This window comes from Dendrobates tinctorius, unplaced genomic scaffold, assembly GCF_039654945.1.
Source record: "Dendrobates tinctorius isolate UK_male_01 unplaced genomic scaffold, ASM3965494v1 ptg000011l, whole genome shotgun sequence".
Lineage (NCBI taxonomy): Eukaryota > Metazoa > Chordata > Amphibia > Anura > Dendrobatidae > Dendrobates > Dendrobates tinctorius.
Window position 1 is genome coordinate 16540897 of NW_027361679.1, and position 19175 is coordinate 16560071.

Genomic DNA, 19175 nt, shown 5'->3' on the forward strand with positions numbered 1-19175 from the left:
ATGTGCCGATCTGAAGTAAGCCCCCTCCCTTTCCCAGCCTCCTAAATGTTGCGATAGCTCTCGATCGCAGCATTTAGGGAGTTTAACAGCCAGGGGTGGTGCTGTCACTGTGTTACTGCAGGAGCTCAGCCACTAGCAGTGCAGCTCCTACTGTGAACGGTCGCCGCACCTCTTCCCATGCCGATCAGCTGTTAGTAACAGCTGTCGACGTGGAACAGTCACTCTGCGTTTACACGCACTGACAGTTTAACCGCTTGACTGACACTGCATATCATGATGCAGGAACTGATGCCCGCTAATGACGCACTATGTCTGTCATTTGTTGTGAAAAGGTTAAATTAAATCTGTCACCATGTTCTTGCCAGCAAATCTGAGAGCTGCATAATGTAGAGACAAAGACTAAAGGGGGTTTTACACATAGCGATATCGCTAGCAATATCGCTAAAACGTCACTGATTTTATGACGTTATAGCAATATTGCTAGCGATATCGCTATGTGTGATACTTACCTCCGACCGGCTCCCCAGCTGTCTGTCGCTCATCACGCGAGATCGGGCGGCTCCATTTCTCGTTGTCGGCTTCCTGCTGTGTGAGACGAGAGACGCTGGACGCGGGCAGGAGGACGCCAGGATCGCTGTGTGTGAAAGGCGAGTATCGTCCGCTGCGTCGCTGCTGCATCGCTGTGAGATCTTCCTGTGTGGAAGCTCACTAGCGATCATTTAGCGATGCACCAGCGATCCTGACCGGGTCATATCGCTGGTGCATCGCTAAATGTAAAAGGGCCTTAACTCAAGCAATGCGTCACACTGGGCTGCTTGCTGTACTTATAAATCACAGTTTTATCAGCAGGAAATCACTAGAGGACTAGTAAGCTTACAGCCATATGGTCTTCCATATTCATGAGTGAAGTATAATCACGCCCCCACCACTAAACGTTTCTGCCTAAGCAGTGTACACATAAAGCTGCTAATAAGTGATAAGGGCAGAGTAAAGCCCCTGTTACACACTGCGATATCGCTAGCAATATCGCTGTAAAGTCACCGATTTTGTGACGTTGCAGCGATATTGCTAGCGATATCGCTGCATGTGATACTTACCTCCGACCGGCTCCCCCGCTGGTTATCGCTGATCGCGCGAGAAGCTCCTGGACCATTCCTCGTCGCCCACTTCCTGCGGCGCTTCCTGCTGTGATGATGAGCGACGCGTGGAGCCGGGCGGGAGGACGCAGGATCGCCGCGTCTGACAGGTAAGTAGAGACCCCCGTCCCCAGCGATGTCGCTGGTGAGATCTGCCTGTGTGGCAGCTCACTAGCGACCACCTAGCGATGCACCAGCGATCCTGACCGCGTCATATCGCTGGTCGGGATCACTGGTGAGTCGCTAGGTGTAACGGTACCCTTATACTAAGCTCTGCATTCAGAGAACTGATAGATCTGCAGCAAATAAAATCATGGTTTTAATCAAAACTACAGCCAACAGCCCAGTAAGTGATACACTGCTAGAATTCAGGTTTCTGACCCTACATTGGGTTACTCTCAGATGGGGTAGAAGAAACATGGTGACAGATTCCCTTTAACTATTCTTCTGTAAAATGACTTTTGTGATTTGGGATCTATATCTTGCTGCACGATTCACATTATTTTGCGGTTGAGTTCATGGACAGAATTCCTATTATTTTCCTTAAGAATTTGCTGGTATATTTCAAAATTCATTGTTCCATAAATGGTGGCAAGCAGTCCTGGCCCAGATGCAGCAAAGCATGTCCAAAACAGGATAATACCATGACTGTTTCACAGACTGTATGAAGTTTTATGCGGTACTGTAGTTTTTTCCTTATTTACGTAACATGGTTCCCATAGCCTTCTGGATTGTCCATGTGATCTTTATTTAGCAACCTGCAGATAAGCAGCAATGTTCTTCTTGTAAAACAGTGTCTTTCTACTTGCAATCCTGTCATGCACATCATTATTGTTCAGAGTCCACCTGATGGTGGAATCAAACATTAAGGCTGTGTGCCCACGTTGCGTTTATGCATTTCCGTCGCTGTGGAAACGCTTAAAAAACGTACTCCCATGCAATCCTATGGAATTCTGCAGTTGCTATGCCAATGCTACGGATTTTTTAGCTGCGGAATCGCATAGCGTTAAAATCCGCAGCATGTCCATTATTTCTGCGGAATTGCGGCGATTCCGCCGCCATAGGATTGCATTGAAACGCTCACTTTACGCACTATGCTTGCAAGTGTGACCAACCTGTCAATCACTTTTCCAAGCGATGCTTCAAATAGCTTGGAAAAGCGCAAGCATTCTGCAAGCTAAAAACGCTTGTGTTTTGCTGGAAAATGCATGCAAATTCCGCATGCGCTTTACCCGCGGCGGGGAGTTGCAGAAATGCTGCGGACAATTCCGCAGCGTTTCTGCAACGTGGGCACATAGCATAATAGAAGCCCAGAGAGGCCTTTAATTGCATAGAGGTCACATTGGGTTCATTAGTAACCGCACAGCCTATCATATGCTACTCTTGGTGTGATCTTTGTTGGTCGACCACACCTGGAGAAGGTAATCATAAATTTCCTCCATTTGTACACAATCCGCTTGACTGAGGTCTGGAGGAGCCGAAACTCTTTAGAGAAAATTTTGTAACCTTTTCAAGCCTGATGAGAATCAACAACTCTTCTGAGTACCTAAGAAATCCCTTTTGTTTGACATTAATAGATTCCTGTTCTATGACAACCTTTTGTCATCCCATTAATTGACAACACTAGACTAATTTCATAATCATCTACTAATCCTAACAGTTCACAAATTTATGCCACTCACTGAATTTTGATACTAGATTTTTTTTTCTTTTAATTCTAAAAGAAAAAAAAATTTATGACATTTAATATTTTTGGCAACATAAAACACTGAACCACCGCGCTATGGAAGACCAAATAATTAATTACGGCTCAAGCATAATCCAAAAGGTTGCGGGCAACTAATGGCAAAGAGAGTAGGAAAAACAAGTGAATCCAATTGTCAAAATAATTGGGACCACACTCAAGGGTCCCTACAGATAGCAGTAAACAATTAACCACTCATAGTATATAATACTTGAACAGTAATCAATTTGGTCATCATAGTGCAGTGGTTCAGCGTTTTATTGTGTTGCCTATTTCCAGCACACTACTGACAGTGATGTAGTCTCCATCTGCTGCTACTGTTTGACCAACTCCTAGCATGAAATTTATGTGAAAAAATACGGAAAGTTCTGAAGGGTTCACAAACGGTCCAGCACCAATTTACATTACGCACAAGAGGTTAAACAAGGTATTATATTTTCTCTCAGACCACAGCAATATTTTCAAATCTGTTTTCAGGTGACCAGAACTTTGCAATAATGCCTTACACATTAGACTTGTCAGATAACATTACAAAAATAAGTCCTTACTTTGTCTGCCCAACTCTGTGGCACCGATCTTCCGCCTGCTTGTCATTGTAAGGATTGCAGTCAATGTCATGAAGGATTACCATGTTTGCTGAAGTAAGATTAATTCCAAGTCCACCCGCTTTAGTAGATAGAAGGAATATGAATATATCCATGTCACTATTGAACTGATCTATCAGATGTATCCTGTGACGAAAGACAGTCCTTGTGTAAATGTTAATTAAGCACTCCAGCTCAACAAAGTAAAAAAAAAACAAACAAAAAAAAAAACACGTAAGTTAATAAATATGTCCATACACATTAGAATAAAGTTACTCAAAATGAAGGACTTCATCCATAACGAACAATGGTTAGGTGAAATTTATTGCCTATATATATTTTCGCTACTAAAATTGGTGATGTTACAACAGCATAAAGATCGCTCATATAAAGGATGTTCAACCATTAACCTATTCTATATGCAAAGGGTAGGACATGACCGCCTTTAAGTCATATGGTACTGCAATTGAACAATCCGGTATATGTGGCTTTTAACTCTTCAACAACCGATAATATCCATTATGAACTGGTGCTCGTTCCTGCATTTCCAGCACAGGCCGCAAACCACCGTCTTTCCTGCCGGCTGTGAGGGGGTGTAACGAGAGGGGTGCCCTTAAATCACAAGGATATGGCACACAACAAACTTAATAAGTAACATTTCCCAGATGTTTACTTTACATCAGCACAATTTTGGAACCAAAATTTTTGTTAGGACGTTATAAGGGTGGAAAGTTGACCAGCGATTTCTCATTTTTTCAACACCATTTTTTTTAGGGACCATTTCACATTTGAAGTCACTAAGGGGTCTATATGACAGAAAATACCCAAAAGTGACACCATTATAAAAACTGCACCCCTCAAGGTGCTCAAAACCACATTCAAAAAACCTTCAGGTGCTTCACAAGAATTTGTTGAAAGTTAAAAAAAAAAAAAAAAAAAAAAATTATTACTTTTTTTTCACAAAAAAATAACTTCAGGTCTAATTTTTTTTTTTTTTTTTTACCAAGGGTAACAGGAGAAATTGGACCCCGAAAGTTATTGTGCAATTTGTCCTGAGTACGCTGATACCCCATATGTGGGGGGAACCACTGTTTGGGCGCATGGCGGAGCTCGGAAGGGAAGGAGCCTCGTTTGCATTGAAGAAGTCAAACCTGGCTGGAAGCTGGAATTGAGATTGAACACCATGACGCGTTTGGATAGCCCCTGATGTGCCTAAACACTGGAAACCCCCCCCCCCACAAGGGACCTCATTTTGGAAACTAGACCCCCCACCCCCCCAAGAAACTTATCTAGATGTGTGGTGAGCACTTTGAACCCCTAAGTGCTTCACAGAAGTTTATAAAGTACGTACAGCCATAGGATTAAAAAAAAAATCATTTTTTCCATAAAAATGATCTTTTCACCTCCAAATTTATTTTCCCAAGGGAAACATGACTCCAAAAGTTGTTGTGCATTTTGTCCCTAGTACACTGATACCCCATATGTGGGTGTAAACCACTGTTTGGGAGCATGGCAGAGCTCGGAAGGGAAGGAGCGCCGTTTGACTTTTTCAACGCAAAATTGACTGAAATTGAGATCGGACGCCATGTCGCGTTTGGAGAGCCCCTGATGTGCCTAAACAGTGAAAAAACCGCACAAGTGACCCCATTTTGGAAACTAGACCCCTTAAGGAACTCATCTAGATGTGTGGTGAGCACTTTGAACCCCCAAGTGCTTCACAGAAGTTTATAACGCCCGGGCATGAAAATAAAAAAAAAATCATTTTTTCCACAAACATGATCTTTACTCCCCAATTTTTTATTTTCCCAAGGGTAACAGGAGAAATTGGACCTCAAAAGTGGTTGTGCAATTTGTCCTGTGCAATTTGTCCTGAGTAGGCTGATACCCCATATGTGGGGGTAAACCACTGTTTGGGCACATGGCAGAGCTTGGAATGGAAAGAGCACTGTTTGACTTTTTCAAAGCAGAATTGACTGGAATTGAGATCAGACGCCATGTCGCGTTTGGAGAGCACCTGATGTGCCTGAACAGTGGAAATCCCCCAATTTTAACTCCAACCATAACCCCAACCGGAAAATGTAAATACATTTTTTTTTTAAATATTATTTTTCCCTAAGGGGGTGATAAAAGAGGGTATGATTTACTATTTATAGTGGATTTTTATGTTTGGCACATGCTAAAAGACGCTTTTTAATGCAAAAAATAGTTTTTGCATCACCACATTTTGAGAGCTATAATTTTTCAGTATTTTGGCCCACAGTGTCATGTGAGGTCTTAATTTTTGCGGGACAAGTTGACGTTTTTATTGGTATCATTTTCGGGCACATGACATTTTTTGATCGCTTTCTATTCCGATTTTTGTGATGCAGAATGGACAAAAACCAGCAATACATGAATTTCTTTTGAGGGGGCGTTTACACCGTTCCACGTGTGGTAAAATTGATAAAGCAATTTTATTCTTCGGGTCAGTACGATGACAGAGATACCTCATTTATATTTTTTTTGTGTTTTGGCGCTTTTATACAATAAAAACAATTTTATATAAAAAATTATTTTTGCATTTTTTCTACGAGATATAACTTATTTTTTCACTGATGATGCTGTATGGCGGCTTGTTTTTTGCGGGACAAGATGACGTTTATCAGTACCATGTATATTTATATCCGTCTTTTTGATCGCGTGTTATTCCACTTTTTGTTCGGCGGTATGATGAAGCATTGTTTTGTCTTTTTTTTTTTTTTTTTTTTTTTTTTTTTTTTTTAAGGGGTTCACTAAAGTGATTAACTACTGGGACAGTTTTTATAGAGCGGGTCGTTACAGACGCGGCGATACTAAATGTGTGTACTTCTATTGTTTTGCTTTATTTACATAAAGAAATGAATTTATTGGGGAATTTTTTTCTTTTTATTTAGGAATTTTTAAAAAATTATTTTTACCCTTTTTTTTTTACATTGTCCCAGTGTGGGACATTACTACACATTACAGATCGCTGACACTATTTGATCGCAGTGTGCTGGGGGTTAATGTGCTGGGTGTCAGCTGTGATAAGCAGCCGACACCCGGTCGCGATCAGCTGTTATCGTAGCTGATCGCGATGACGTACTATCCCGTCCACGTTCATATGGGCCCGGGTCACCTGGACGGGATAGTATGTCAGGAAGGGGTTATAAAACCAAAAAAAAAACACCACTTAGCGAGTAATGCAGGACCCCCTGGGGTTCCAAACTTGATGGATTCTTATATGATGTACGGGCAGCACGGTGGCTCATTGGTTAGCATTGCAGCACTGTAGTGTCCTGAATTCAAACCCCACCAGGGACATCTGCGAGGAGTTTGTATGTTCTCCCCGTGTTTACGTAGGTTTCCTCCAGGTTCTCAGATTTCCTCCCACATTCCAAAGACATACTGATAGGGAATTTAGATTGTGAGCCCCATCGGGGACAGCAATGATGAGGTCTGTAAAGCTCTGTGGAATTAATGGCGCTATATGAGTGGTTAAAATAAGTATACAGTTGAGCTCAAAAGTTTACATACCCCAGCAGAATTTTTGTTTTCTTGGCCTTTTTTCAGAGAATACGGATCATCACAACAAAACTTTTTCTCCATTCATGGTTAGGGGTTGGGTAAAGCCATTTATTCTCAAACTACTGTGTTTTCTCTTTTTAAATCCTGACAACCCAAAACATCCAAATGACCCTGATCAAAAGTTTACCTACCCAATTTCTTAATACCGTGTATTGCCCCCTCGTAACATCAATGACAGCTTGAAGTCTTCTGCAGTAGTTGTGGATGAGGTTCTTTATTTTTTCAGACGGTAAAGCTGCCCACTCTTCTTGGCAAAATTCCTAAAGTTCCTGTAAATTCCTGGACTGTCTAGCAAGAACTGCACGCTTGAGATCTCCCCAGAGTGGCTCAATGATATTGAGGTCAGGAGACTGAGATGGCCACTCCAGAACCTTCACTTTGTTCTGCTATATCCAATGACAAGACGAGTTATCCTTGTCTTTTGGATCGCTGTCATGTTGGAACGTCCAAGTACGTCACAAGCGCAACTTCCGGGCAAATGATTGCAAATTTGCCTCCAGTATTTGCTGATAACGTGCTGCATTCATCTTTCCTTCAACTTTGACTAAGTTTCCTGTGCTGGTGCAGAGAAAAGCAACCAAGGTTGTTAGGGAATTGGGGGGGGGGGTCTGCAATATCAAGACAGGTTATTACACTTGGGGTTATTTAGTTTGGAAAATCGAAGGCTTAGGGGTGATCTTATTACAATGTATAAATATATGCGGGGACAGTACAAAGACCTTTCTAATGATCTTTTTACTCTTAGACCTGTGACGGGGACAAGGGGGCATCCTCTACATCTGGAGGAAAGGTTTAAGCATACTCACAGACGCAGCTTCTTTACTCTAACAGCAGTAAGACTATGGAACTCTCTGCCATATGATGTTGTAATGAGTGATTCCCTACTAAAATTTAAGAAGGGTCTGGATGCCTTTCTTGAAAAGTATAATATTACAGGTTATATACACTCGTTTCCTTGATACTGCATTGATCCAGGGAGCTAGTCTGATTGCCGTATGTGGAGTCGGGAAGGAATTTTTTTCCCCAATGTGAAGCTTACTGTTTGCCACATGGGTTTTTTTTTTTGCCTTCCTCTGGATCAACATGTTAGGGCAAGTTAGGATAGGATATGGGTTGAACTAGATAGACTTAAAGTCTTCCTTCAACCTTAATAACTATGTTACGATGTTTGTAGTTCACACATCCGCAAAACATCAGCAATCCACCTCGGTGCTTTACAGTAGGAATGGTGTTCCTTTCATCATAGGTCTTGTTGACCTCTCTCCAAATGTAACGTTTATGGTGGTTTCCAAAAAGTTCAGTTTTGGTCTCATCACTCCAAATTACCTTGTTCCAGAATTTCGAGGCTTTTCTCTGTGCTGTTTTGAGTATTGTAGGAGAGATACTTTGCGGCATTTGCGCAACACTGTCTTTCTTCTGGCGACTCAACCATGCAGTCCATTTTTCTTCAAGTGCCTCCTTATTGTGCATCTTAAAACAGCCACACCGCTAGTTTTCAGAGAGTCTAGTATTTCAGCTGATAGTTATTTGTGGGTTTTTCTTTGCATCCCAAACAATTTCCCTGGCAGATGTGGATAAAATTGTTATTGTTCTACCAGACAGTAGTTTTGTTTTTACAGAGCCCCTGATTTTCCATTTGTTAATCACAGTTTAAAAGCTGCTGACTGGCATTATCAATTCTTTGGATACCTTATTGTTTCCCTTTCCTGTTTTATACAGTTCAACTACCTTTTCCCGTAGATCCAATGACAATTCTTTTGCTTTCCCCATGACTCACAATCCAGAAACGAGATTGGCTGGATGAAAGATGCAAGAGTGTCTGGTTCCCAGAAACTAAAGGCCCTTTTACATTTAGCGATGCACCAGCGATCCGACCCGGTCAGGATCGCTGGTGCATCGCTAAATGATCGCTAGTGAGCTTTCACACAAAGATCTCACAGCGATGCAGCAGCAACAGCGCACGATACTTACCTTTCACACACAGCGATCCTGACGTCCTCCCGCCCACCTCCACGCGTCGCTCATCTCACACAGCAGGAAGCCCAGCAGGAAGCAGATGACGAGAAATGGAGCCGCGCGATCAGCGATGGACAGCGGGGGAGCCGGTCGGAGGTAAGTATCACACATAGCGATATCGCTATAACGTCACAAAATCAATGACGTTTTAGCGATATTGCTAGCGATATCGCTATGTGTAAAACCCCCTTTACTCTGCTTGTTATCAGTGTGTGTGCATAAAAGCTAACAGGTCACAGGTGAGAATGTCACCTTTAGTAGCCATTCAAACCCATGTGTGTCAACTTTTGTGCATGTTATCAGGCCTAAATCACCAGGGTATGCAAACTTTTGATCCGGGTCATTTTGATATTTTGGGTTATCATTAGGATTTAAAAAAAGAAAACACAGCAGTTTGACAATAAATGGCTTCACCTAACTAACCAGGAGTGGAAAAAAAAAAACTTTTGGTGTTCTTCATATTCTCTGAAAACAAAAGGCCAAGAATCCAAAAATTCTGCCAGGATATGTAAACTTTTGAGCACAACTGTTTATTTTCTATTTGGTGATTGTTATTTATAATAAGGTTTTCGCTGCTAAAATGGAAAGGATTGACTAGGAAGCCTGAAGGGGGCGTGCAATATAAGGATACGAACATGCATGGATTAAATGCTCCTAACCCTTTAAGGATTAGGTGAATTTCTGCTTTTTCGTTTTTTTTCTCCCATAATTCCAAGAGCAATAACACTTATTTTTCTGTCTATATAGCCATATGAGGGGCTTATTTTTTTGCAGAACAAGATTCAGTTTCAAATCACACCATTCATTTTATCATATAATGTACTGGAAAGCATGAAAAAAATTAAAAACATATGCCAAAATAGCAAAAAAAAAAAAAAAAAGTGCAAGTTCCCAAATTTATGTGATAATACAGACACCAAGCATGCACGGTTTGTTTTTTTTTTTTGCAAGAGTGGTGTAAAAAAATCTGAGAATATGTATACATATATATATATATATATATATATATATATATATATATACACATATATATACACATATATATATATATATATATATATATATATATATACACACACATACACGCACATACATACATACACACACTGCTTGTGCCGCCACTTTTTGAGAGCCATAGCATTTTCAATTTTCGCAATACGAAGCTAGGCTAGTGCTTTCTTTTGCTCTCTGAGCCAATGTTTTTATTGATATAATTTTGGGGTAGATATGATGTTCTGATCAGCAGTTACATTTTTTTCTGTTGTTGCAGAGGTTGAAAGCCTGCAATCCTAGCATTTTGATTTTTTTCTCGTTACGCCTTTTTCGGATCCGAATAACTTGTTTTATATTATGATAAATTGGACTTTTACAAATGCTGCAACCACAAATATGCATATTCCTTAATTTGTTGCTTGTTACATACTGTATATAACTTTTCACAGCCACAACACATGCATGGATAGCCCAACAAACAGTATATGTGTGTTGTGACTGTCACACAGCCACGGGGCCAAACAGCTGATGATGGGGCGCTCCAGGTATCCAGGTTACCGATGCAGCTATTCGGTAAGTGCTATAGCCATTCGCACTTATCTGAAGCATCGCTTGGAAAAGTGATTGACAGGTTGGTCACACTTGTCAAGCATAGTGCTTGACAAGTGTGACCAACTTTTTACTATTGATGCTGCCTATGCAGCATCAGTAGTAACAGATAGGATGTTAAAAATAAAAAATATGGTTATTCTCATCTTCTGACGGCCCTCATCTTCATCTTCTGACGGCCCCCGATCTCCTCAGTGGCGCTCCCGGTACGTTCCGTTCCCAGGGATGCTTTGTGCAAAGGACCTTTGTGACGTCACGCTTGCGAGACCGCGACGTCATCTCAGGTACTTCGCGCAATGCATCCCTGGAAACGGAAGATGCTGGCAGCATGGCTGAGAGGCGGGAAGGCTCCGGAGGGTATCAGAGGGTAAGTATATCCCGATTTTTTTATTTTAATTCTATTTTTAACAGGATTATGGTACCCAGGGCATGGAGGAGAGTCTCCTCTCCTCCAGACCCTGGGTACCATCCGCACATGAAGCGCTCACTTTACGCATGGTGGGCATAGCCACATGCGTAAAGTGAGTGTTTTAATGCAATCCTATGGCGGTGGAATCGCCGCGATTCCGAAGAAATAATGCTGCGGATTTTACCGCTATGCAATTCCACAGCGGGAAAGACCGCAGCATGGGCACAGCAACTGTGAATCCCATAGGATTGCATGGGTATGCGTTTAAGAGTTTCCACTGTGGCAAAAACGCTTAAGAAATGCAACGTGGGTACACAGCCTTTAGGGTAAAAAAGTAGCAGACTTGTTAATGAAATTTCAACATGAAGTTGTCTCTGCAGCATGTACATGGAAGTCTGGAGGCCTCATATAGATGAATTGGACAGCTGCAAATCTGGCACGTGTGAATTCCACCCAATTCAGTGGATTTCAAACAACCTTAGACCACCCCAGAGACCCCTCATGAAGCCTCTGGGTGAAACATGCGTTGGGGCTGGTGGACCAGGATTCATGTACTACACACCCTTTCACCAACATACCATCTTGTTTGTAAGTATTGACCTTGTGCATTTTTCTCACTAAACTATTTAGTATCAGTCATGACACTTGCTTTTTGACTTGGAGTATTACGTTTGGGAATCTTTTGTCCTATTTGGAATTCGTCTTGTTACTTTTACATCTCTTATTTTGTACATGTAACTGGTGCTGCTTTTAGGAACATTCTGTTTTGGTATACTGTATGTCTTATGAATTCAAAAAATCTTTTTTAAGTATATTTAATAAATTGTTATTTTTTATGAGACCTATGTGCTCACTCGTTTTCATATGTTGGTTTGTGGAACCTTAAACTACCTGTAGGCACTATGGCAGAGCTGCAGACACAGATCATAGGTGTGCTGAAATGTAGTGGGGGGGGGGGGAAAAAAAAAAAAAGAGGCAAATACAGAGGGAGAAACTATGTAGTCCCTGTAGAATGTTACACTCACCACTACAAATGATTTCCATTACATGATAATATCAGTTCTACTACATCTATATATACAGTGAAGTGACAAAATGCATTACACTCAGACTGTCAGTGTTCAAAACTGTTCCTATTGCTTTGTATTTATTACGGACAAGCAAGTATAAAATACTAAAATAATACATTTCCTGGTACCTCTCAGAGATTTGAGTTTTTCCATCAAGCCGAATATATCTATGCTGGTGGTGCTTCAGGAACACTTCTAGGATATCCAGCATCATGGTGAACTGGCTGAATAGTACCACTCTATCACCCTGCAACAAATAGGCACATTAAGCACACAGGCTCCAGTGATGCAACCCGCTGCAGCCAATTAGTCACGCACTTACTATCATTAGGAGTCTAGGGAATAACTGGTAAAGCCTCAGACTGCGGCACTTGCTGCTCCACGTTTTCGTTCCACAAAAAAGTGTATTCATATAACATTCAGCTCCAAAACAACTGCCCATTCAAACACCACGTGGATGACTAGAAGACTACTCTTTGGAGAAAATGACCAAATTGTACGTTTGTCAAAAATAAGATCCTCAACCAAACCCTTTGGAGGACATAGCTAATCTTTGGGGGTAATACTGGCATCTGGACCTGAGGTTGGATTATTTTACTAGAATATTCTCCATAGTTTTTATAATTGGACATCATCTGCTTTTTATTTAAGTTTATAAAAAAAAACAAAACAAAAAACACCCCCCCCAAGCCCCTTTACCATAGCTTTATCATTTTACCCGTGGTGTTTATAGCACCAAACAAATGACATCCTCATCAGCCTTGTTGCTTTGACTGCTTTTAAATGTTTGTTACAGTGTATATTCTTAATGTAATTAAAAATATAATAATGATACATTCTATGTACATAGTGGTCATTTCATGTCCTGTGCAAGAGTAAGGAGTTAATGTTTAGCATTTAATGATCGAGGTTTAGTAGTTAGCCAATTGCTGGATGGCCGGACTGTTCAGACTCGTCCTCATTGAGGTCCCATCTATAGGTAATAAATGTATATTGAATGACAACCCATTTACGAATTTTGCCATAAATAAAAAATATTATTTGAAAAAATGGCATGCAGTCTCGTTTTCAGAACATTTCTCTCCAGTACAAATGAGATCACTGGGCGAATACAAGGTTAATTAGAAACCCCATATTTGATGTCGGCCACATTTACCAATTAGATGGCTGTTCCACTACACTTGGCACATATAGCCAAGATAGGGATAGTAGGAAGGGGTAAACATGGACAGCTGACACACCATGGTCGAGCTCAGTGTAGCCTCCAGCAGATGTGTGGCATTCTGGAGGGTTCCTAGACTTGTAGGAAAAAGTAGCCAAAGCACAGCAGTGTGGCAAGAGCTTGCTGCTGACGGGAGAGCTGTGGTGGGATATGAAGGGAATGTTACCACCAGTCGGAAGAAGTGCTTATACTGAAAGAAGGCATCAGTACAAGTCCATAAATGCCAGTATACCAAGGGGACTAATGGATATGATCATACTAAGGAGGGCGGCAACTGAGGGGACTTTGTATGAGATTATACGGGGAGGAAAGGGATTATAACTGATGGGGCTATACGTTTGACTAATAGATGGGCTATTATACTGAGGGGGCTATACGTTTGACTAATGGATTGGCTATTATACTGAGCAGGCTATGAGCGTGACTATGCTGGGTGTGGATGAGGACTATGAGCGTGACTATGCTGGGTGTGGATGAGGACTATGAGCGTGACTATGCTGGGTGTGGATGAGGACTATGAGCGTGACTATGCTGGGCGTGGATGAGGACTATGAGCATGACTAAGCTGGGTGTGGATGGGGACACTGAGCGTTACTATACTGGGTGTGGACGAGGACTGTGGATGTGACTGTGCTGGGAGGGACAGGGGACTCTGAATATGACTATGTACTCGATGTGCCTGTGCTTGCTGGGAGGGACTATGGATGTGACCGTGCTGGGTGGGGACTACAATAGTTGTGACTATGTTGTGTGTGTGGGTGTGGTATTGGATGGGAGAGACTCTGCATGTAGGTGGAGAGAACTATGGATGTGACTATGCTGGGTAAAGGGGCTATGGTGTAATTATATTGAGGGCAGGTATGGATGAGATTTACACATTGTTGCAGGGTCTGGGTTCAGTATATATAGGTTGGAGCCTGTATACAGGATGGGTTTGCATTAACAGGGTTTGAAACTAGGTGCTTTCTGGTGTGTGGTCTGCATTTATTTTGAGGTCATCTATATTTATGATGTTGGTTTGGGCTTGTTCTTAAAGGGTAGTGCAGTAAGAAAAATATTCCTATGTTGTGGCAAGCATCACAGCCAAATCACAGTAGCAGATCAATCATTTTGGGTCAAATGATGGAACTTTTTGTCAGTAGGGGTTATTTGGCTTGGAAAAGGTTTAAAAAAAAAAATTGAAAGTAATACAAATACCTTTTCCTTGCTGTCAGACAATAGTTTGTGAAGAACCACAAATTTTCCAGAATCCAACATCTGTTCCTTTTCAAGCTTATATTGAGAAAGGCTTGAAAATTCAGAGCAAAGTTTGTGCAGTTCAAAGTCTGTCATAACTTCCATGTCCTCAAAGATCAGATCAGCATTGGCTTCACAATGTGTTGGCTCCTATATGAAGAAAAAAAGAAAGCATCTAAAGAATGTAAACGCAGAACAATAAGTGATACGTTAAGAAAATTGGCGTGGGTATTTTTCTTCTGGGCTCCTTAAAATAATATACGTTCTGCTTTAGGGAATCCCATTCTAATAACTCCACAGAGTATAAAGAAAGGGTAAATTAATTGAAACTAAAAGTCAGACTAATGCAATAATTGACTGTAAAACCAACTTGTACCAATTTTATCCTTAAAATGAATATTCACCCAACAAAAGTGCGGGAAAAAGAAAATAAGGCATTGGAGGGGTTTAAAAATATTTATCATATTTCGTCTCCCTGCCTGTCTCTTATCTAAGCAGCCATGGTATGTGCTATAGCAGAAGACCTTCGGACACCTCAATAAATTTCTTCAGTGCAGTACAAGGAGCAAACAAATTTAAAAAAAAATGCATACACCATATTTTTCAGACTATGGGATGCACCTTATATAAAACACACTACAGATTTTGACAGCAGAAAATAGGAAATACATTATTAACTAATTAAGGAGGTGGAGAGGTGCCCTCTGGAGGTGTAAAGACGTGGAGAGAGCAAAAGCGCTAATCTGAATAGGTCTATTAGTGTGTTTCTCTGCAGGATACGTATTCAACATGCTCAGCACACAGGCGCATCCACAACGCAGGCTCTGCACTCAGGCGCATCCCCAACACAGGCTCCGCATCAATACTCACACTATACTGCAGACAGTACATACTTTACCACTTTATAACCTACCTTCCAGGCATATGATTGATTACATGATCTGAGAGGTCCTTTTAGCTAGTCTGGTGGAAGGTCCTTTAGCTACTAAGGACATGTAGCATCCATGCACGTGCTTGGTCGATCTATGCTGCCCTGCCACATCTAGACCGACCAGTGTCGAGCGGTAGGAGAGAGTGTAGTTCTCTCAGTGATCAGAAAGTACGCGGTGTCTTCTCAATCACAGGAAGCTGCCTCCAACTTTAAGACACGCACACTTTTTAGCAACATTTTTTTCTTGCTAAAAAGTGAATCTTATAGCCTATAAATTACAGCATGTCAGCCAGTGAGCATGTTGTGCTGCACAGGTGGGATTTATTGGAGGAGAGCCTAAAGGTCCTTTGCTTTAGCATATACGATCACTACTGAAAGGAACAGGCATGGAGGAGTAATGTCATAAGCATGGAAGAGCCTTTGCCAGCTGCATCACTAGAGAAAATGCACTTCTCCTCTGCCCTCTTTACTTCTGTAAAATAGATACAAGCAGCACGTGCTGCTGACCAGCAGCTAATGCACTTCTACGGCAGGGGCATAACTATAATTTTATCTCTGCACAGCAACTTTTCAAAAGTTGCATTCAAAATACTGCTGGCCTTGTATGCTCTGAGGCTGCAGGTTCTCTCTCATTACAGCCCTCTGCTGGTGGAATGCATGCACAGATCAGTGTTGCATCAAAAACAATGTCCAACAATATATGATAATGCTTAACCCCTTAGTCACCGATCCAATTCTGACCTTAATGACCAAGCCAAATTTTACAATTCTGACCTCTCTCACTTTATGTGGTTATAACTCTGGAACACTTCAACGGATCCCACTGACAGATTGTTTTCTCGGGACATATGTTAATGGTAAAAAATTTTCGATCTTGAGTTTGTGTAAAAAAAAAAAAAAAAAAAATGGAAATTTGGGAAAAATGTTGAAAATGTCGCAATTTTCAAACTCTAACACTTTTTATTGCAAAAAAAAAAATTAGTTTTTGCAGCACCATATTTTTTTTTTTTGAGAGCTATCATTTTTCCCTATTTTGGCCCACAGTCATGTGAGGTCTTGTTTTTTGCCCGACCAGTTGACGTGTTTAAGGTAAAATTTTTGGGCACAAGACATTTTTTGATCGCTTTCTATTCCAATTTATGGCGAGGCAGAATGAACAAAAAACAGCAATTCATGATTATTTTTTTTTGGGGGGGAGGGGCTGGGGGTTATGCCATTCCGTGTGTTGTAAAATTGATAAGGCAGTTTTATTCTTCGGGTCAGTACGATTACAGCGATTCCACAATTATATCTTTCTTTAAATATTTTGCTGCTCTTATACAATAAAAACATGTAAAAAATAGTTTTTGCATCACTTTATTCTGAGAGCTATAACATATTATTCCACTGATGGTGCATTGTTGTTTGCGTGACAATATGACGTTTTAAGCGGTACCATGTTTATTTACATCCGTCTTTTTGATCGCATGTTATTCCACTTTTTGTTTGACGGTATGATAAAGCATTGTTTTTTGTCTTTTTTATGGTGTTCACTAAAGGGGTTAACTAGTGGGACAGTTTTATAGGTCAGGTCATTGGGGACTCAACCATACCAAATGTGTACTTTTGTTGTTTAAAGTTTTTTTCATTCAAATATTTAATGATAGTAATAAAAAGATCAATATATTCTATCTTTGTTTTTTTTAAAATATTTTTTACAATTTACATTTTTTTTAACTTAACTTTTTTACTTTGTCCTACTATGGGACTATCATTTTTTGCTGGCTAATCGCTTCTATAGCATGCAGGTGAAGCACAAATTTATGTAGATATAACTCTGGAATGTTTCAACATATCCCAGGAATAAAGAAAAAATCAATTTTCAAACTTTGAATGATTATCCATTTAAACCAAATAGTCATATTCAAAGTTAATAAAGTTAATAAATAACTAGTGATGAGCGAGCACTAAAATGCTGGGGTGCTCGTTGCTCGGGTCGAGCAAATTGGAATACTCGAGTACTTGGACAGAACAACAAGCCCAATGTAAGTCTATGGGAGACAAGCCAGCGCTGGTATGTCACACTCCACAAGGAGAAACCTTACCCCTTAGACCCCAGTCCAGAGCCTCTCACCTAGCCAAATCAGTTCTCATACTTTGCACTGACGAGGGCCAATCGCCCGAAACACCGTGTCTGCAGATTGAGATTCTGATTTGGATTTAATCTTAAGTCATATTGCAAGACTCGTTAACCACTTTACCACCAAGGGTGGTTTGCATGTTCATGACTGGGCCAAATTTTACAATTCTGACCACTGTCCCTTTATGAGGTAATAACTCTGAAACGCTTCCATGGATCCCGGTGATTCTGACCTTGTAAATTTCATTGATATAACTTGCATTTATTTGTGAAAAAAATGGAAATTTGACAAAAATTTTGAAAATTTCGCAATTTTCCAACTTTGAATTTTTATGCCCTTAAATCACAGAGCTATGGCACACAAAAAACTTAATAAATAACATTTCCCATATGTTTACTTTACATCAGCACAATTTTGGAACCAAAATTTTTTTTTGTTAGGAAGTTATAAGGGTTAAAAGTTGACCAGCGATTTCTCATTTTTGCAACACCATTTTATTTTTACGGACCACATCACATTTGAAGTCACTTAGAGGGGTCTATATGATAGAAAATACCCAAAAGTGACACCATTCTAAAAAAAAAACTGCACCCCTGAAGGTGCTCAAAACCACATTCAAGAAGTTTATTAACCCTTTAGGTGCGTCACAGGAATGTTTTGGGAAAAAAAACAAAAAATGAACATTTAACTTTTTTTCACAAGCAAATTACTTCAGATCCAATTTTTTTTATTTTACCAAGGGTAACAGGAGAAATTAGACGCAAAAGTTATTGCGCAATTTGTCCTTAGTACGCTGATTCCTGATATGGGGGGGGGAACCACTGTTTCGGCGCATGGAAGAGCTCAGAAGGGAAGGAGCGCCATTTGACTTTTTCAATGCAAAATTGGCTGGAATTCAGATCAGACGCCATGTCATGTTTGGAGAGCCCCTGATGTGCCTAAACAGTGGAAACCCCCCACAAGTGACCCCATTTTGGAAACTAGACCCTCCAAGGAACTTATCTAGATATGTGGTGAGAACTTTGAACCTCCCAGGGCTTCACAGAAGTTTATAACGTACAGCTGTAAAATAAAAAAAAAAAAAAAAAAAAATCACATTTTTTCCACAAAAATGATCTTTTCATCCCCAATTTTTATTTTCCCAAGGGTAACAGGACCCCAAAAGTTATTGTGAAATTTGTCCTGAGTATGCTGATACCTCACATGTGGGGGTAAACCACTATTTGGGCACATGGCAGAGCTTGGAAGGGAAGCAGCGCCATTTGACTTTTTTTGGCTGGAATTAGGATCGGACACCATGCCACGTTTGGAAAGCCCCTGATGTGCCTAAACAGTGGAAACCCCCCACAAATGACATCATTTTGGAAACTAGACCCCTCAAGGAACTTATCCAGATGTGTGGTGAGCACTTTGAACCTCCAACGGCTTCACAGAAGTTTATAATGCCCGGGCGTGAAAATAAAAAAAAAAAATCATTTTTTTCCCACAAAAATATTTTTGCCCCTAATTCTTTTATTTTC

The 19175-nt window shown here is 40.7% G+C and overlaps 1 protein-coding gene across 2 annotated transcripts in view; it reads right to left on the reverse strand.

The window, feature by feature from the left end:
- The window catches only part of SMARCAD1 (SNF2 related chromatin remodeling ATPase with DExD box 1), a 217570-nt gene that overhangs the window by 22309 nt on the left and 176086 nt on the right, over positions 1-19175 (reverse strand). For both annotated transcript variants that reach the window (XM_073590005.1, XM_073590013.1), the window contains 3 exons: positions 14566-14754; positions 12275-12393; positions 3429-3611 (listed from right to left, as the gene is read on the reverse strand). In XM_073590005.1, coding sequence (XP_073446106.1) covers positions 3429-3611; positions 12275-12393; positions 14566-14754 — 491 coding nt within the window. The remainder of the gene's footprint in view (positions 1-3428; positions 3612-12274; positions 12394-14565; positions 14755-19175) is intronic.